The sequence below is a fragment of the Haliotis rubra genome, unplaced genomic scaffold (assembly GCF_003918875.1).
Source record: "Haliotis rubra isolate DU_JTF1 unplaced genomic scaffold, ASM391887v1 Scf444, whole genome shotgun sequence".
In the NCBI taxonomy this organism is placed as follows: Eukaryota; Metazoa; Mollusca; class Gastropoda; order Lepetellida; family Haliotidae; genus Haliotis; species Haliotis rubra.
Genome location: NW_025767129.1, coordinates 361,129 through 383,171, shown reverse-complemented (window position 1 = coordinate 383,171; position 22,043 = coordinate 361,129). Strand labels below are relative to the sequence as shown.

At 43.2% G+C, this 22,043-nt stretch overlaps 1 protein-coding gene across 1 annotated transcript; it reads right to left on the bottom strand.

The window, feature by feature from the left end:
- Positions 1-19: 19 nt before the first annotated feature.
- On the bottom strand, positions 20-22,013 carry LOC124289608 (monocarboxylate transporter 12-like). Its single transcript, XM_046726201.1, has 7 exons — positions 21,821-22,013; positions 18,144-18,368; positions 16,668-16,811; positions 12,278-12,342; positions 9,386-10,106; positions 8,356-8,406; positions 20-1,046 (listed from the first exon to the last, which is right to left on the bottom strand). The coding sequence occupies exons 2-7, from the start codon at positions 18,337-18,339 to the stop codon at positions 823-825; spliced, it is 1,401 nt and encodes a 466-aa protein (XP_046582157.1). The 5' UTR covers positions 18,340-18,368; positions 21,821-22,013; the 3' UTR covers positions 20-822.
- Positions 22,014-22,043: the final 30 nt, after the last annotated feature.

The following is a 22,043-nucleotide window of genomic DNA, read 5'->3' as shown; positions in this document are numbered from 1 at the left end:
TTCGTTGTTGAGATAAATGTCAGCAAAAACGGTATTTTTTATTATTCTGTGTCAGTAAACGACATCAGCACATTTATATAAATTCATCACGTGACATGATTTCGTAACTAATATATACACCACACATAGTACATAAATATGCCGCAACCTCTCCCTGCATTCGGCAGTGATCACAAAACCACGAACGTCACTAGGATGATAAGGGTTCCGTGGCATCAACTGAACATTACATATCTAAGTTAAAGCTACAAAACACACGTATGCCAGAGATCAATAATAAAACTAGTCGCCCACAGCTTGTTACATGTAGATGTTTATAGATAATGATTGTCACTGGTCATATTTCTCCTTGATCTCGTTACACGGTGGGCCTTTTCACATGGCACACTGCGTTCACTAACACCGCCGGTGAATGTACCCGTCAGTCAACCCTGAGAATTCATATTTGATGTGTACCTGACTACGGCAAACACTTTAACATCTGTAAAGGAAACAAAAACACCGGCCTTGCTGTGATCAACCCTGAGGTACATCCAACACAGATATGAAGCAAAGGAGTTGATACTGAGCTTGAGAAGAATCTTCATCAAAACTATTGAGAGAAACACTGGTTTCGTTTCGCAATCTCTTCCGTACATCCAGGTTCGATACACCCAGGGGCAGTGTGGGCTTGCAATAAAGGGCTTGTCAGAAAAGATCGTTACTATTTTCCTCTCACATTCAACTGAAAAACCCTGTCATAACTGGAATACCTCCCAAAGCGTCCTCTCACTAGCACGCACGCACGAACGAACGAACGCACGCACGAACGCACTCACTCACTCACATGTCATCAGTTCCGCCTGGTGAACTTGGACTGCGATGATTGTCTGTGCTGGGACACTTGATGACGACAGTGACTTCATCAACGTGATGGAAATGATCTTTCCCGTCAGTCAGACTCTGCAACTCCGGGATGTCAGACTTCTCCTCTGGCACGTCCGACTGCGTCTTCTTCAGCAACATTATCATCAGACCACACATGGACGACACGAAGAATGTTGAACCTGTAACGAAAATGACGAATTCAGCGTATTAAACCAAGCAGTTCCTTTTAAGTGGGTAGCACAGAGGTTAAAGTGTTCGCTGGTCACTTTGAACTGCAGGGGTTGGGGTCGCGATGTGGGTGTGAACTGCACGGGTTGGGGTCGCGATGTGGGTGGTGTGTGAGTGGGGTGTGGGTGGGGTGTGGGTATGACCTGCAGGGATTGGGGTCGCGATGTGGGTGGGATGTGGGTTGGGTGTGGGTGTGAACTGCAGGGATTGGGGTCGCGATGTGGGTGGGATGTGGGTTGGGTGTGGGTGTGAACTGCAGGGATTGGGGTCGCGATGTGGGTGGTGTGTGAGTGGGGTGTGGGTGGGGGTGTGGGTATGACCTGCAGGGATTGGGGTCGCGATGTGGGTTGGGTGTGGGTTGGGTGTGGGTGTGAACTGCAGGGATTGGGGTCGCGATGTGGGTGGGATGTGGGTTTGGTGTGGGTGTGAACTGCAGGAGTTAGGGTCGCGATGTGGGTGTGAACTGCAGGGGTTGGGGTCGCGATTGCGGTGGGGTGTGGGTTGGGTGTGGGTGTGAACTGCAGTGGTTGGGGTCGCGATTGCGGTGGGGTGTTGGTGGGGCGTTGGTGTGAACTGCAGGGATTGGGGTCGCGATTGCGGTGGGGTGTTGGTGGGGTGTGGGTGTGAACTGCAGGGGTTGGGGTCGCGATTGCGGTGGGGTGTGGGTTGGGTGTGGGTGTGAACTGCAGGGATTGGGGTCGCGATGTGGGTGGGATGTGGGTTGGGTGTGGGTGTGAACTGCAGGGATTGGGGTCGCGATGTGGGTGGGATGTGGGTTGGCTGTGGGTGTGAACTGCAGGGATTGGGGTCGCGATGTGGGTGGGATGTGGGTTTGGTGTGGGTGTGAACTGCAGGAGTTGGGGTCGCGATGTGGGTGTGAACTGCAGGAGTTGGGGTCGCGATGTGGGTGTGAACTGCAGGAGTTGGGGTCGCGATGTGGGTGTGAACTGCAGGGGGTGGGGTCGCGATTGCGGTGGGGTGTGGGTTGGGTGTGGGTGTGAACTGCAGGGGTTGGGGTCGCGATGTGGGTGTGAACTGCAGGAGTTGGGGTCGCGATTGCGGTGGGGTGTGGGTTGGGTGTGGGTGTGAACTGCAGGGGTTGGGGTCGCGATTGCGGTGGGGTGTTGGTGGGGTGTGGGTGTGAACTGCAGGGGTTGGGGTCGCGATTGCGGTGGGGTGTGGTTGGGGTGTGGGTGTGAACTGCAGGGATTGTGGTCGCAGGACGGATGTATAAACTGTTGCTTTATAACATTCACTATATAATAGTCTAAATCATGTATGTTGCAATGCCATTTGGATACATTCTGTTAAATATTATAATTGTATTGAGGTAGATATCACTATTTGCATTCCAATTTTCGCCATACATTTATTTATTTAATGTATTACTTTGTGGGGATTTTAATGCTCGCACAGCTAATGAAAGTAATCCAATCTTTGAGCAAAGTGTAGACTTTGGTAATAATGATGTATATATTGATGAAGACAATGCCCCTGTTGAGCAGCGGGCGTCACATGACTCTACTATTAATAGATTTGGACGCATTCTATTGGATTTGTGTTATGTTTGTCGTCTGTATATATTGAACGGGAGAGTTGAAGGTGACAAAGGCGGCGAGTTTACTTATGTAGGAGAAAGGGGTTCTAGTGTTGTTCATTACTTTCTTGCATCTGTTAGTTTTTCTGAGTTTGTAGAAATGCTAAATGTTGGTGATCGGTTAGACTCTGACCATTTCCCCTTTGAGTTATCTTGCAGGTTTCCTTTAAGCAGTCATGCTAAGCGTACTGTAGATTGTGATGACCATGACGCTGACTTTAGATTTGTCTTGGATGAATCGAAGATAGACTTATTTACTGCATCATTGAGACAGATGCTGCATATCAATGATAATTCTTTATTAACTAAACTTGAAAATTCCCATGAAGAGGGCATTGCAGATTTTGTACATTGTCTTCTTCATTCAGCTTCAAGTATGAAAAGGCAAATGAAGAATTTTGATCCTGGAACTAGTAAACCTAAATTGAATAAAGCTTGTAGACAAGCGAGGACAGAAAGCAGGAAAGCCCTAAGAAAGTTTAGACGATATCGCAGTGAATATAATCGTAAAGGTTACTGCAGACTTAGAAACATTTATAAATCTTCTTGCAGAAAGTTCAAATATGATATCCAATCGTCAAGACTTGACTTTAATAACTCCCTAAACAGCCCGAAACTATTTTTGAAAAATATACGTTCTCTGCAAAGTCGCTCTACCCCCATAGTAAATATATCGCAAATGGAATGGTTATGTAATTTTAAGAATCTCTTTTCCAAGGAAGATATTGCTTACGATGTTGACAAATGGTTATCAGATTGTGACAGCGATGTGCTAAGTGAAGAGTTTAATTATGTTGACAGGTTTGTGCTGGAATCACCTATTACGGAATATGATATACTGGATGCTGTGTCTCGTCTTAAAGATGGTAAATCTGCTGGAGTTGATGGTGTTATTTCAGAAATGCTGAAATACTCATTACCTGACATTATGCCCTTCCTGGATAAAATGTTCAATCGAGTATTGGATACAGGTCGTTTCCCTTCTGTCTGGGCGCAATCTATTATTATCCCGTTATATAAAAACGGAAATGCACAAAATCCTGACAATTATAGGGGTAGTTCGCTGACTAGTACTAGGCAAAACGTTTACATCTATTATCAACAGCAGGCTAACCCAATGGTCGAATAAGTGAGATTTAATACCGGAATCTCAAGCAGGATTTAGAAAGGACTATTCAACATTTGATCATATATTTACCTTGTATGCTATTATGGAGAGATATTTATCCTTTAGCAAGCGAAAGTTGTATGTAGCTCTTGTAGATTTCAAAAAGGCGTTTTATTCTGTAGATAGAGGTAGAATGTGGAAATGCTTAAGAAATATAGGTTGAGAGGTAAAATGTATGGTATCATAAGATCGATGTATTCCAATGTAAAGTCATGTGTCCGCTGTGGCTATGGTGTAAGTGACTTTTTCGATCGTCCTGTCGGTCTGCGTCAAGGATGTATTTTAAGTCCTTTACTTTTCTCCTTTTTCATTAACGAATTATATTTAGATATCATGAAGTCTGGTAAACATGGCATCCAACTTTCTCCCGATGTAATCGAACTTTTTATGTTATTATTTGCTGATGATGTCATTCTTATGTCCAGCTCTGTAATTGGTCTTCAAAATGAAATAGATATACTCTCAGCGTATACAGATAAATGGCAGTTGAGTGTGAATCTAGATAAAACAAACATTGTTATATTCCGTAGAGGTGGTCCTTTGTCGGCTAGAGAGAAATGGGTTTTTTAAAGATAACGTATGAATGTTGTGAATGATTATAAATACCTTGGCATATTGTTTACCCATACGCTGAATCTGAATAAGTCCGTACTTAACCTGGCGAGGAGAGCAAAGAAAGCTCTTTTACAACTTCACTCTGTTGTTCCTATGCTCGGTCTTATTCAAAATACTATTTACTTAAAATTATTTGACTCTCAGATACAACCGATTTTACTGTATGGATCTGAAATATTGGGTTTTAAAGAGTATTATACCACAGAAAAAATTCATTTGCTTGCCTGTAAAAAGTTTCTAAATGTTGGTTTGTCAACACCAAATGCTATGGTTTGTGGTGAATGTGGGAGGTTCCCATTGTACATATCATCTTATTGTCGTTGTTTAAAATATTGGTGTAAAATAATTAATATGCCTGAACATCGTTTACCTAAAAAAGCTTTCAATATGCTTTTATATCTTGATTATCTTGGAAAGAGTAACTGGACAACACATTTTCGCACCTTAATATTTAGATATGGTTTTGATTCTATTTGGTTATCACAGACAGTTGGCAATGCAAATATGTTTATTAGACATTTTCGTATGCGGGCTATTGATATGTTTAAGCAGGAATGGCATTCAACTATTACTGAAAGTTCTAGATATGATTCATATCGTCAATTTAAGTCGTTGCTTGAGCCAGAGTGTTATCTTGCTCACCTTCAATACAGAAATATTCGCAATGCTTTTATACGTTTTAGATAAGGCCTTAATGATTTATTAATTATCCGTGGAAGATATGTTTCTATGGAAAAAAAACAAAGATTATGTCCATTCTGTTACATTATTGAAGACGAATTCCATTTTATGTTTATTTGTTCTGTATATGAAAATCTAAGAAATATGTATCTACCGCACCTGTCTTTATCTCAAATGAACGGTAAACTATTGTCTTCCTTACTTTCCTGCAAAGAACCTCCAAAACAACACAAAGTAGCCCTATTTATCTACAATGCATTTTTGTTAAGAAAAGAATTGATGAGTTAGAAAGTTGATTATATATGCCATTGTCAAGATGTATCTCTTTTGTATATGGGCCTATGGCCTTTCATACAATAAAGAATTGAATTGAATTGAATTAATGACATCTAAATCAGCATACATGCTTGAGAGAAACAGGCAGCCGTTTTAAATCTATATAGTAGTCGACAAGTAGACAACAGCTAAAAACAGTTACCATGTAAAGTAATAAGATTATATAGACCTTCAGCTGACATCATTTTGCGTCCTTATTCATATGTCAATGCTACAGAACATACAAACTCGAGAACTTAGATAAATAAAACCAGTGGAGCCCATGTGAACCTTTTATAAGTCGTACTATATCATTCAATGAGACAGGAGTAATGGATGTACACGGTAGCAGGTGGTTCAATTTACACCACTATCAGTCAGACAGACAATCTGGCTTATTCTACTAATTGCACTGTTAATCGAGATAGAAATTATTAGGGAAACTTTTCCTGTTCTTCTTGCAGTTGATTCTGAGCTAGCCATTAACTGGATATTTGTAACGCTCATTGCACACAATTCCATATGACTAAAATAGCTCATTTTACAGAAGAATCGAGACGCCATCAATAACACAAAGCATTTATGAAGTCGAAACCCATCAGGTGAAGTCGATTTCAGAAGTAGTTAGCTCGACCCTTCGGAACTCGTTGATTCAACTTACGGAATCAACAGATCCTTAAGAGTTCTCCACTCCAGTCATGGTAAACAGGACGTGTGCGCTGCACCCTTCCCAGCCTGAGCAGTTCTCGGCTGGTTTGTTGCACCTATAGCGCCCGTAAGTAGGTCACGGCACTTAGCGAGACCTCAGTACTTCCGGTGACAAACAACGTTTCATACCTTTTCGAATGGTCTCATGGTTGTCGGTTGACAGTGAGGAACCGATAAGCCAGCTATTCCGACTGTCAATAGCTGTGACAGAAAATCAGGGTTGTTCACTTGGTCCGGTCTAGTAAAGTCATATTTGGCAGTCGCGCAATTTGGAACCAGAAGTGGTCTTATAGTGAATATACACGGGAAATATGGTACCGGAAGTGAGCTGGACCCCATCTTGCATATCGCAAGTTGGCGCACGCAAAGAGAGGCGGGAACCATCTTAGTACCGGAAGTAATGTGCTCAGATCACAATTTTGTACTTCTTATTTGAGCCACGGTGTACAAATGACAGGTATGTGACCTTATATTTGTAGTTTATAGGTAAATGACGTATGCATATTTATCCTAGTTCGTTAGATAACAGAGATATCCACCAATTATATGATAAAGGCATTAGTCAATTTTGGGTAAAATATTATTGTACTTTCAACTGCGGATACATCGTTTCAGTAATGAAGGGGTGGGGGTAGGGGTTGGGGATCTAACCATTTGAGTGATCTGGTAAGAATGTGTTTCAAATGTACACTTATATGTGTTGGACGAAGCTTACAACGCGAAATGTACATTTATATGAGTTGGACGAAGCTTACAACGCGAACTGTACATTTATATGTGTTGGACGAAGCTTACAAAGCGGAATGTACATTTATATGTGTTGGACGAAGCTTACAACGCAAAATGTACATTTATATGTGTTGGACGAAGCTTACAACCCGAAATGTACATTTATATGTGTTGGACGAAGCTTACAACGCGAAATGTACATTTATATGTGTTGGACGAAGCTTACAACCCGAAATGTACATTTATATGTGTTGGACGAAGCTTACAACGCGAAATGTACATTTATATGTGTTGGACGAAGCTTACAACCCGAAATGTACATTTATATGAGTTGGACGAAGCTTACAACGCGAAATGTACATTTATATGTGTTGGACGAAGCTTACAACACGAAATGTACATTTATATGTGTTGGACGAAGCTTACAACACGAAATGTACATTTATATGTGTTGGACGAAGCTTACAACGCAAAATGTACATTTATATGTGTTTGACGAAGCTTACAACGCGGAATGTACATTTATATGTGTTGGACGAAGCTTACAACGCGAAATGTACATTTATATGAGTTGGACGAAGCTTACAACGCGAACTGTACATTTATATGTGTTGGACGAAGCTTACAAAGCGGAATGTACATTTATATGTGTTGGACGAAGCTTACAACGCAAAATGTACATTTATATGTGTTGGACGAAGCTTACAACCCGAAATGTACATTTATATGTGTTGGACGAAGCTTACAACGCGAAATGTACATTTATATGTGTTGGACGAAGCTTACAACCCGAAATGTACATTTATATGTGTTGGACGAAGCTTACAACACGAAATGTACATTTATATGTGGACGAAGCTTACAACGCGGAATGTACATTTATATGTGTTGGACGAAGCTTACAACGCGAAATGTACATTTAGATGTGTTGGACGAAGCTTACAACGCGAAATGTACATTTATATGTGTTGGACGAAGCTTACAACGCGGAAATGTACATTTATATGTGTTGGACGAAGCTTACAACGCGAAATGTACATTTATATGTGTTGGACGAAGCTTACAACGCTAAATGTATATGTATATGTGTTGGACGAAGCTTACAACGCGAAATGTACATTTATATGTGTTGGACGAAGCTTACAACGCGAAATGTACATTTATATGTGTTGGACGAAGCTTACAACGCGAAATGTACATTTATATGTGTTGGACGAAGCTTACAACACGAAATGTACATTTATATGTGTTGGACGAAGCTTACAACGCGAAATGTACATTTATATGTGTTGGACGAAGCTTACAACACGAAATGTACATTTATATGTGTTGGACGAAGCTTACAACGCGAAATGTACATTTATATGTGTTGGACGAAGCGGAATGCAGACCTCAGCCACCACGTGACATCGTCTCCAATTGTCCTATTGCCATCAAAGGTACTTACCAGCAAAGTAAAAGGCTGCTTGGTATTTTCCGTATGTTTCAGCAATTATACCTGTGAAAGAAAACCATAGTGTCCATTTTAAACAATGTTCCAGAAGCCCGTACCGCCAAGTGGTTACAGGGACAAGCAAGTCCTGTATGTTATGGTCGGGAATAACTTACATAGCATCTCACGTTGTGTGGATAATCAAGTCAGGACAAAGCAGTGATTGACATGTTGAGCAGCATCGTACGACGTCATCGATCCTCATCACCGATGTATTCTAGTCGTACTACCCATGAAGGTCCGGGTTAGAATATTGATCTTCAGTAACCCATGCTTGTCGTAAGAGGCGACTAACGGGTTCGGGTGGTCAGGATCGCTGGCTTGGTTGACACATGTCATCGGTTCCTAATTGCGCAGATCGATGCTCATGCTCTTGATCACTGGATTGTCCGGTCCAGACTCGATTATTTACAGACTGCCGCCTTATAGCTGGAATATTGCTGAGTGCGGCATAAAACTAAACTCACTCACTCACTTCTAGTCGCGTCTATGTATGGCAATGCTGGGGAGCCTGTTACCACCCTGGATCCCTCGGATCACCATCATCACCATCATGATTTCAAGGAAGCAGCCTAAGCTGAGAGGCGACTGAATGTGTCCTGGTTGATGGTGCTTTATTTACAACTGGATCAACATAAGTCACGTGATGGCTGGTCCTGACTCATAATGCTGAGTACGGCATCAATACATATCATAGTAACATGAGCACTCGTTGGCCACGACACGTTGGCCATACATTCCTTACAACCTTTTTATTGCTTGAGACAGGACCCCCCACAACCACCGGCCTAACCACGATGTCTTATAATCGTGGATAACCCTGGTACGAAGTTTGCTCCCCACATACCACATCCCTGATGTCTGATACTCTCGGTGGCCATCACTGATTCAGACTCCAGTTGTTCCAGATCGCCGTCATACACCTGGGAACTGTGCAGACAAATACTATATACCAGAAATCAGATTGTCAACAGAATGCACTTACTTGCTACTGGAGGTCCAATCAGGATACCTAAACCTGAGGCTAACATCGCAATCCCGTATCCAGAGGCGAAGTTCCTCACCCCAACGATATGTAGAGTGAGGGGGTTGATTAGCACCCAGCCCACTGAAGCATACAGGCCGAACATAAAGGCATACGCTACCTTCCCCACCATTGTCTTCGTCATCGGCCAAATGAAAAAGTCTATCGTTGCTATGACACCATATGTTCCTGAGAATAGAACAGAAGGTCCTATATTTGGGTCATTGGCAGCGAACCCCCCGAGAAGTCTTGCCAGGGCTCCTCCTATTCCTACCATGGAGAAGAGGAATGAAGCTTCTTGAGGAGAAGAACCTTGTTTGATGAAGATGTCGGGGAGGAAGAGGTAGGAGATGAAGTTGCCGACGCTGAAGGAGAACGTTGCCAACAGCAGCAGGAGAAATGCTGGGTGGAACATCTCACCTACCCGGTCACATCGTCCACACAAAGAAGTAAGGATTCGTTGACAGACAGACTTCCCTGATTTAGCACTGACCGCTAACTCCGTCTCGAGTTCCGACGGTCTCAAGAGTGCCCCGAACAAGACTGCGTGGAACGCTATTGCTCCCAAGAAGAGGAAGCATCCTTTAAGTCCGTAGTTGTCCAGCAGATACTGAGTCAGTGGAGGGAGGAAGAAGGTGCCCATCCCAACTCCCGCCATTCCCACGCCAGTCACTAAGCTCACCTGTAACAACACAGTTTTTATTAGCGGAGTGAGTTTCCTTTTAGTTAATACTAAGTACGAGGTATACGTGAGTTTTGTACAAGCCTTTGTCGAAGGCACCCTCCACATAACTTGCAATGTCTGTGATTTGTAATGTCTTGTGACAGTGAATGGAATACCATGTGACAGTTAATGTAATACCATGTGACAGGGAATGTAATGCCATGTGACAGTGAATGTAATACCATGTTACAGTGAATGTAACGTCATGTGACAGTGAATGTAATATCATGTGACAGTGAATATAACGTCATGTGACAGTGAATATACCGTCATTTGAAAGTTAATGTAACGTTATGTGACAGTGAATGTAATACCATGTGACAGTGAATGTAATACCATGTGACAGTGAATGCAATACCATATGACAGTGAATGTAATACCATGTGACAGTGAATGCAATACCATATGACAGTGAATGTAATACCATGTGACAGTGAATGTAATACCATGTGACAGTGAATGTAATATCATGTGACAGTGAATGTAATACCATGTGACAGTGAATGTAATACCATGTGACAGTGAATGTAATACCATGTGACAGTGAATGTAATACCATGTGACAGTGAATGTAATACCATGTGACAGTGAATGTAATACATTGTGACAGTGAATGTAATACCATGTGACAGTGAATGCAATACCATTTGACAGTGCATGTAATGTCATGTGACAGTGGATGTAATGCCATCTCACAGCGATTGTAACGTCACGTGACATAGTATGTAACGCCATGTGACAGTGAATGTAATACCATGTGACAGTGAATGTATTGTCATATAACAGTGAATAAAATGTCATGTGAGAGTGGATGTAATGCAATGTGACAGTGAATGTATTGTTATGTGACAGCGAAAGTAACACCATGTGACAATGAATACAATGTCATGTTACAGTGGATGTAAGGCCATGTGACAGTAGATGTAATATCATGTGACAGTGAATGTAATGTCATGTGACAGCGAAAGTAACACCATGTGACAGTGAATGCAATACCATGTGACAGTGAATGTAATGTCATGTGACAGTGAATGTAATGTCATGTGGCAGAGAATGTAATGCCGTGTGACAGTGAAAGTAATGCCGTGTGGCAGTGAATGCAATACCATGTGATATGACAGTGAATGTAATGTCATGTGACAGAGAATGTAATGCCGTGTGACAGTGAAAGTAATGCCGTGTGGCAGTGAATGCAATACCATGTGACAGCGAATGGAATACCATGTAACGGTGAATGTAATGATCAATGCAAAGTGCCGTGATTGGCATGGACGATGATGGAACACAAGGTCTGGACATCCACATGCCACGTGAAGACGCCAACATGGCCGCCTGTTCCTCCCCCTTACGTGACAACCCTTCACCGATATCAATTCAACACCGTTATAATGCAAAGTGTGAATTGTTAAACTTGATAACGGTGTTAGAATCTACATAAAAGAACTGCCCTTCAAGTATGTTGAATGCTTCGTTATATACTCACCAACTGCAAGAAGGACGATCATACCATGCAATTTATCTCTAATGATATATTCAGACATCAGGCGCAAACTTAACTAAATGAGGCTTCTTTCACGGCATCGATGTATGGCGAGTAGAAGTAGAGATCAGATATGCATAGTTGTCAGATCTTGACATCACGTTTGTCGGATGCTTTTATCGGATGGATAAAATCTGTTAACTATATATATCCGTTATATAATATGATAAACAGCATGAATAAGTGTTACCCTAGCTTTGTTACCCGTGAGATACGCCGTTGTGTATCATCTCCTCAAACGTCTGTGTAACTTAGTGTAAGGAAGTGATATAGTGTAAAACAGTCATGTGACTCAGGAAGGCGGTTGCAGGAGATGCGATATTGACAATTTACCATCTCGCATTAGTGTTTTCAGAAAGCATACAACACATATCGCTGAGCGAGCATCAGCTTGAAGCGGCCGTAATATATGTAACTCTTAAGGCAGGCGTCAGTTCAGAAATCCTTGTCATCAACATTCGGTGCAGGAGACAATGACGGATCAGGTCACCCAGGAACAGTGTATGTGGGATTCACAGCTGACCAGGGTACGCAGATGCCCATGGGGCAATTAATTCCATCTGACCAGTGGACTCACGTACTCACTCACCTGGTCTCGGAAGTAGAAGCCCAGGAGGACGACGGACCCGGTGTAGACCAAGCCCTCCCCCAAACCTGGAACACAGACAATAGGGTGACCCCGTTACTGACTGTCACCCGTGGAGAGTTGGGGTATATGTACCCAGCGACATGTGCTTCTCGTAAGAAGTGTCTGAATGACTCGGGTTTGACACAGTATCCAAACTGCGTGGATTGATCTGCATAATGTCAATCACAAGATGATCTGGTCCAGCAGGTTGTTATGTCAAGCCTTTTTTCAGTTGTATGTATGATATATATATTCAAGGCACCATTCTGGAAAGAAGGGCATAATAAACCTATGCGTAAACAATGCCACACCTGATATACGAACCCTGAGAGGATTCACGTAAATAGAATAATGGAGTCTGGACCAGACCTACCGCTGATCTGTAGTGTGACACACACTACAACACACTGCGGCACACAGCGACATACACAGTGACACACACTCCAACATATATTGTGACACTTACTGCAACAAACTGCAAGACACTGAACCACACTGCACCACACGGCGACACACTGCGACACACGGTGACACACGGAGACACACGGAGACACACACTGACACACTCTGAACCATACTGAACCACACTGCAACCCACACTGCTCCACACTGCGATGACACGGTGACACACACACTGCTACACACTGCGATACACGTTGACACACACTGAACAAACACACTGACCGACACTGCAACACACAGTGACACACACTGAACCACACTGCACCACACTGCGACACACACGGTGACACACTCTGAACCACACTGAACCACACTGAACCACACTGCACCACACCCGCGACACACGGTGACACATGGTGACACACTGCGACACACAGTGACACACTCTGAACCACACTGAACCACACTGAACCACACTGCATCACACTGCACCACACTGCGACACACTGCAACAATGCAACACTGCAACAAAACACTGAAACAAAACACTGCAACACACGGTGAGACACTCTGACGCAACCTGCAACACACAGTGACACACAGAAAGCAACACACTGACACAAAAAGATCGTGACACAATGCAACACACTGGCACAGACTGCGACACACACTACAACACACTGCACCACACACTGCGACACACACTGCATCACACAATGCAACAAACTGCATCACACACCGTGACACACAGTAAAACACACACTACAGCACATTGCATCACACATTACGAAAAACTGCATCACAAACTGACACATTTCCACACACTACATCACACTGGAGGAAGGGGTGGTGGTGGGGGGGGGATGTCCAGTGTCGTGTGTCTCTGTGTTCGGGTGTTCAGCTTCGCCATTTTGTGTGTTAGGGTGTTCAACATCGTGTGAGTGGTAGGGTGTTTAGCGTCGTGTGATTGTTAGGGTATTTGGGTGTTCAATGTCGTGTGTGTTAGGGTGTTCAGCATTGTGTATGTGTTAGAGTGTTCATCGTGGTGTGTTTGTCTTTTATGTGTTTGGGGTAAACGTCTTTTGTGTGATTGGGTGTTCAGAATCGTGTGTTTCTCTGTTAGGTTGTTCAGCGGCGTTTGTGCTTGGTTTTCATCGGCATGTGTGTGTGTGTGCTACGGTGTTCAGCGTCGTGTGTGTGTTGTTTGTGTTCAGCGTCGTGTATGTTAGGGTGCTCAGCCTCCTGTGTGTGTTAGAGTGTTCAATGCCGTGTGTGTAAGGGTGTTCAGCGTCGTGTGTGTGTGATTGGTGTTCAGCGTCGTGTGTGTGTGTTTTAGGGTGTTCAGGGTCGTGTGTGTGCGCACGTTAGGGTGTTCAACGTCGTGTGTGTTAGGTTGTTCAGCGTCGTGTGTGTGTTAGAGTGTTCTACGTCGTGTGTGTGTGTTTTAGGGTGTTCAACGTCGTATGTGTAAGGGTGTTCAGCGTCGTGTGTGTTAGGTTGTTCAACGTCGTATGGTGTGTGTGTGCGTGTTAGGGTGTTCAGCGTCGTGTGTGTGTGCGTGGTAGAGTGTTCATCGTTGTATATGTTAGGATGTTCAGCGTCGTGTGTGTGTGCATGTTAAGGTGTTCAGCGTCGTGTGTATCTTACTATGTTCAGCGTCGTGTGTGTGTGTGTGCGTGCGTGTTAGGGTGTTCAGCGTCGTGTCTGTGCGTGTTAGGGCGTTCAGCGTCGTGTCTGTGCGTGTTAAGGTGTTCAACGTCGTGTGTGTCAGGGTGTTCAAGGTCGTGTGTTAGGGTGTTCAGCGTCGGGAGTGCTAGGATTTGCAACGTCATTTGTGTTAGGGAGTTCAACGTCGCGTGTGCTAGGGTGTTCAACGTCGCGTGTGCTAGGGTGTTCAACGTCACGTTTGTTAGGGTGTTCAACGTCACGTGTGTTAGGGTGTTCAGCGTCGTGTGTGCTAGGGTGTTCAACTACGTGTGTGCTAGGGTGTTCAACGTCACGTTTGTTAGGGTGTTCAACGTCACGTGTGTTTGGGTGTTCAATGTCGTGTGTGTGTGTTTGTTCAGCGTCGTGTGTTAGGGTGTTCAGTGTCGGGGGTGTGTGTGTGTGTGTGTGTTTGGGTGTTCAGTGGCGTGTTTGTGTTTGGGTGTTTAGCGTCGTGTAAAGCAAGTATGTGGAAGTCATCTTCTGTGAGTTCAATAAGTAAAGCTGCTTTGCCCTGCCGCAACATTACAGAAGCAGCAACCAATGAATCTCAATCAGATAACACGGTGTAGATCGCCACTTCACATAGACACAGATAATGCTTCTATTGAAATGAAGGAGAGCGTGCATGATGAAATGATAAGTTATATCTCACAGAAAGGGACTAAGACTCGTAAAATGATTACGACACTGCTAAGTCATGACGGCGTGAAAGGGTTTCACATAGATGGTAAACAAGTGTGTTTATCTCTTTAGGTGTTTTGTTTTTTTGTGCTTTCTTGCGTATATCCTGATGCACTTGTGTTTGCGCTACGCTGTCTGTCTCGTTGTGTCTGTGGGTGATATGTTGTATCTCTGTGTGTGAGTGAGTTTCCCTGTTTGTCTGCTGCGTGGCACACAGTGCACAGTGCAGGAGCGTCGATATAAGTGTGTTCATGATACATACATCAGGCAAAGGAGCTATTCACCTCACAATGGCTTGACAGACAGCCATATTGCAACTAGACGAATTCCCTGCATACTGCAGCCAGCATGGGTGTGGGATAATTAACAGATGGGGCGGAGGAAAGGTCAGCTAGCAAAATGACTGCCAGATATAGGACGCCCAAAGTCATCCGAAACACCAGCCCCATGTTCACTGTATCTTTCTGTGATTTGCAGACTCTGGAGCGGATTTCTGCAGACGCAATACGTTAATGACCGGAACCTTACAGACCGCCTTGTCAAGGACCGATGAACTGGAAACCCGCTAAGGCCTTAAGTCGACAAGCTGTCCACGTGCTCCAGGCCACCGGACGAACAGAGAAATAATAATAGTAATAGTCCGCTTATATGGCGCTCATATCGAGACACATTGCCTGCTCACGGCGTTACGGACATCACTATCCCCGGTCATAGGACGCTATCGTACTTTTGATACTTTTTCAACTCCCTAGGGATCATAAAGCCATGCTGCCTGTTAGGCGTAATGAACTAAACACTCACATTTCCAGCACATCCTCACGGGTACCCAGTTTACAGCTGGGTGAACTGAGACAATGTGGATCTAAGTATCTTGTCCAAGGATACTACGCAATGTGCCCACCTCGGGACCCGAACCTAGGTGCCTCCGGGGATCGAACCCTGGCCTTCAGCGTGATAGGCAGACGCCTTATCACTGCACTATTGCGCTTCACAGTGCTCATAAAACAAGATATTTTTGTGTAAGTGAAAACCTCTTCACCTTTTAGGAATGTTACCACATGCCTTCATTCCGTTCCAAGCGCTTTGTCCTTCATTTTTTTCCATGAATATGGCCCTTCATTTCACTCCATGAATATTGCCCTTCATTTCATTTCATGAATATTGCCCTTCATTTCATTCCATGAATATTGCCCTTCATTTCATTCCATGAATATTGCCCTTCATTTCATTCCATGCATATTGCCCTTCATTTCATTCCATGAATATTGCCCTTCATTTCTTTCCATGCATATTGCCCTTCATTTCATTCCATGCATATTGCCCTTCATTTCATTCCATGCATATTGTCCTTCATTCCTTTACATGAATATTGCCCTTCATTTCATTCCATGCATATTGCCCTTTATTTCATTCCATGAATATTGCCCTTCATTTCATTCCATGAATATTGCCCTTCATTTCATTCCATGCATATTGCCCTTCATTCCCTCCCATAAATATTGCCCTTCATTCCCTCCCATAAATATTGCCCGTCATTCCTCTTCATGCATACTGTCCTTACCCACAAGAATAGCGTAGGTCAGGAAGAGCCATCTCATCTCAGTGACGAAAGCACTACAGGCAAACCCCACCAGCTCCAGGACACCGCCCAGCATGACGCAAGTTCGACAGCTGAACATGTTGATCACCAAGCTGGCAATAGGACCTTGAACAGAGTGTAACAATATATTAATGGAAGGCTTATCATTTCATGTCAAATCAGGTGGGTGGAAGGATTTTGTTTAGTGCAACAATCAGCAATATTCTGAAAAGGACTTTCTGCACGTGATCGAGTCACGGCCTGCAGACCAATGGTTGATGCCATGAGCACAGTGCAGTCTGTCATATTCCAGAGGCGCCTAGGCTCTTTTACTCTGAAGCGAGTTAGTTGCTCTCCTACGGGGAAAGTTAACCACCAAACAATTCAAACACGTCATTTGAACAAGAAATATAGCTCCTTTCTGCATTTTATTTATCTGTTTGTGGAGCATTTAATGACAAGTACTCGAAAAGACAAACAGCAGGACCTGGTTTCACATAGCGATCTGAGAGATACAACATTAATGAGAGGTTAATGAGAGGTCAAAAGTTAAAACAGTCAATCGGTGCAACGATGACGACGAAGCAATCCTTCCCAACTTTGGTACATCAATCATGGCCTGAAGCTAGATATGTCCCGATAATACCCTGGTCATCACAACAGTCCAAGGTCACGTTTCTCCAGACGATGGTAGCGCTAGGACAGCCGTTAGTCTATGCTAAAGTATGGGAGTTACGATCATCTTAGCGCTACGACAGCCGTTAGTCTATGCTAAAGTGTGGGAGTTACGATCATCTTAGCGCTAGGACAACCGTTAGTCTATGCGAAAGTGTGGGAGCTACGATCATCTTAGCGCTAGGACAACCGTTAGTCTATGCGAAAGTGTGGGAGCTACGATCATCTTAGCGCTAGGACAACAGTTAGTCTATGCGAAAGTGTGGGTGTTACGACCATCTTATCGCTACGATCGCTTAGAGGAACGGGAACCTGGACTGTTGGATGTCCATGGGGTCTAGGATGTCCCGCAGGTGGAAATGTTTCACACTTCAGTAACACTCAGTAGCCAGGTCAGTCTGTGCGGTACTACGCGTGCAGGTCTCCTTGAAGTCAAAGTGATACACCTTTACGTTCATGGTTCCATTTCCAACTGCTCTGTCATCAATCATTTGAGACAATCGAACCTTTGCACGGTCATTGCACAACAGAGATCACCAAACAGCAACCGACTGCAGCTGGCACACTGGGCGTTCTGTGTGGAACGGAAGAGTCCATTTTCATTTAAAATGGGACGTGAAGTTCAGGCTCTACCTGTACTCGTTAATGCGCCACGTCCATTGGTAAACGAACCAACTTTCTACCCATAACTGTTTTATCGACTGAATTGATTATGCAGAACATCGTGTTTAAGTGCCTGATCAAGTGTTCTTCAGCTTGGGTATCGAACATGTCACTAGTCACCTGTGAGAGCAAACATGCTGGCGAAGAGCGACCCCAGCCACGCCGTGACAGTGATATCCTCGTGGAAGTAGTCCAGCAGGGCGACGTGGACGACACCTGCACAGTAGGACACTGTGCCCCCCAGGAGCAACGCGAAGAATGACGCAACCATCACCACCCACTTCCACCACGGCGGACTGTGCGCAGTGGTTGCCATGGCAACCCAATAATGACTTCGTCAGTAGTCTGAAATGAATATAAAAGGGTCAATATAGGATAAAGAGATCGTTTGTCATGTCTTGTTAAATAGTACATGTATACTGGCCACATAAAGAAACTGTGCACACAGAAAATATAAAGATAGACAGGCAGTGTCTTTATACATAAATAAAGGTGTGAACATAGCAAGTATTGGAGACAATCAAACGCTCATGCAGGTGCCAAGCGACGTGACGTCATTCATGGTGGCCTATGAACTTGCAATGTGTTACTGCACGTGCAGCCTGTGCAGCTGCACACAACATGTGAAACTCAGAAATTGCTGTCACTGTCGAAAGCTTGATCTTTGGTCATTCAAACGTTCACAAATTCACATGAGAATTCACATGCACATCATGCCAAAATTAACATCTGCTCAACGTCACGAAACCATTGGAATGGTTCGAGCAGGCATGAGCCAACAACAGGTGGCAGCACATTTCCAATGCCATCGTATCTGCATTGGCCACTTGTTATGGAAACAGTAATGACGTCGCCGACCACCCACGTTTTGGGCGTCCCCGAGTAACGACGCCAAGACAGGACAGGTGGATTCGGGTGAATAATCTCAGACACAGGTTCCAGACGGCAGTGACCACGTCCCAAACCATTCCCCAGGCCTTCAATGCTCATTTGGTAGCCTATATGCGTCGTCGATGCTGTGCTTCACGCGCATGACGGCCATACCCGTTATTGACTTTGTGACTTCGTCGTGTGACCCTCTACTGAATTTTGAACTTCTGACGGCATCGTTACGGATATTGTTCATGTTCTTTTGACATGTTGTTGTTGCCCGATACTTAAGCTTATAAAGTGTCTACATCATTTCGTCTTCTCTGTGTTGTATTCCAATTCTTAAGGAATTTTCTGTGTGCACAGATTCACTTTTCAGGTCAAAGATGACCTTAAGCCAGTGTAACAATGAATACCATGAATCACTATCAGATTGTGTGGACTGCAGCTGTTTGCAAAAAGGTTAGCGTATCCTTCCTTATCGATGGCACCCGATAAATACACGCAACGGCAAGTCAATTGGGCCCGTAAGTAGGTCACGGCACTTAGCGAGACCTCAGTACTTTCGGTGACAAACAACGTTTCATACCTTTTCGAATGGTCTCATGGTTGTCAGTTAACAGTAAGGAACCGACAATCCTTGCAGGAATAACAAATATCGGATCTAAACATCCCCAAATTAGCCAACTATTACGACTGTCAAGAGCCGTGACAGCCAAGCATGGTTGTACACTAGTCTTGGTTCGGTCTAGTAAAGTCATATTAGGCGGTCGCGCAATTTGGAACCAGAACTGATTCTTGAATATACGATGTCGCCGGAAATCTGGTACCGAAAGTAGGTGGGGAGCATGTCAATATCAATTCAGAAAAACATCAGTGCACTGCATTCAGAACAGATGTACGAGGGGCGTTCAATATATTTTGCAACTTCAATATAAGACCATGTCGCAGAAAATTGCACTTTTATTTTTCAATGTAATCTCTATTCCCCCTCAATACACATATTTACATACAGCGTTGCAAACTCCCGCCTGCCCGACCGTCCGGGACGGTCTGTTTTGCGACCGGACGGTCAGTTTTATAAAGTTGCACGCCCGATGGTCTGGCTGTTGAATCAGCGTAATTTTGTAATGTATATAATGACTAAAAACATTTAAAAACGTGTTATTGTGCCGATCGATAATTTCGATGTTATTTTCACATATTGGACCTAATAAATTACGAACATTATCATTTACGAATTCATCAAAAACTAACCACGAAATCTTGATCATGTTTCCGCGGCGTGTATGTATTTACGCATCCATTTTTATCACACTAAGCTACCAAATGTACATGTAATGGATTGCGCGATTGGCTGCTATTTTAAGCATTGGACAATCAGAAACGGGCTTTCCCGACCCCACCCGCATGTAACAATGTTTCAAGGAAATCATTAAATAAATTGAATAAACTAATGAATAAAATCAACAATAGCATTCATAAAAGTTGTCAAACGTACATATAAAACTACTATTTCCATCTTTTTGTGCGATCATGCAATGCGAGTCAAGTCACTGACAAGTGACATCTCGGCTTTCGCTGCCTCAATCTTCACGCTTGGACACGATGTTTAATGCGAAAATATATGCATGAAGCATTTTTGTCACAGGTCATAACCTAGCACGATACGTCCAATAAGTTCCATAATTTACGTATACATAGCGATTTCGTGCTTAATATGTTCCGAATAGCATTATTTTACCCAAAACTTTCGTCTAAATATAAAAGTTTTCGTTTACGAGGACAGTATCCATTGCCGTAATATGATTGGCTGCCTCATGTCACGTGTCTGATTTTGACCAATCACGACTCTTATAGCAGACTGTGGCGAAAAAGCGTCATTAGAAACCAATCTTTATCCAATAAAATCGCTTCTTACAACTGTGAAAATACTCAGCAAGGGTATAGTGATATTGTTGATGTTCAGAGCTTTCGAACGATACCCGCCATCAAACGATTCGCCTCGCATGTTATTCATACGAAGCTTCGAAAACGGAGGTATTTTCCGTTGTTGTGTCATGTTACCGAGCGGAAAGCCACTGATATCGGGAAATAGGCGACCATACATATTATTTAAGAAATCTATATATTATAGGCGATTATTTAAGAAATCTTATAAGAAATCTTAAAGATTTCTTAAATAATATGTATGGTCGCCTATTTCCCGATATCAGTGGCTTTTAATAATTTTCTGATTACGTAAAAATGAAAATATAAAAGAAAAAGGCACAGGGATGTTATGACAAGTCACAAATGGAAAAAAATCGTCATAGTTTTTGCTTCTTTTGTGATATTTCTGGACATTATAAATGCTTGCATTTTCATTAAAAACTCAATCTATTTAAGTTGTAGTTGTATTATTTGAAAAATGTTAGAAAAATAAATTTCATATTTATCGACAGTGGGATTAGATCTTTAATTTTGCTGTATATCTAGAATCCAATTTGCAACGTTAAATGTCATTAACAATTTAGTTATATGATGCCATTGGGATTTAAAAAATGTCAAAAAGAGCTTTAGGTCAATGGCCTATCGCCAGACACCCACTCAGGACATTTGGCCTACTGATTTTTATAGGCTTCAAAATCACTGTTAATCCTGAAAATTCTGGACTGGTAACTTTCCAGCCGGTCTGGTAACTTTTGAGAGTTACCAGACCGGTTGTCTGGCCGGAATTTTGGGGAGTTTACAACACTGATATGAATAATGGTTTCAACAGTTCCAACTGATACTTGGAATTCCTTAGAAAGTACAGATACTTGCATTCGTCGGTCAGACAAAGATCATTCTATAGCTATGGTTTACTGTTTACTGACCGTCTATGGACTCCCGATCCCTTTTAAACTTCAGAGACCAAACTGCGGAATAGTCAGGAACATCCTTACCCATCACTTTACACATGCGATCATGGATTTCTTTTGCTTTGCTTCCCTTCTTGGTAAGGAACTTTATTACAGCGCGTTGTTCATGTTTGAGAGAATCCATGATTGTGACCACCCGTAGGTGAATGAAGCCATCATATCTAACTTATTGTTGTGTCTGGAACTTGTTATGACACGTGTCAGCCTGATGTCATGGCTGGTGCCACACCTGCCACAAGTTGACATT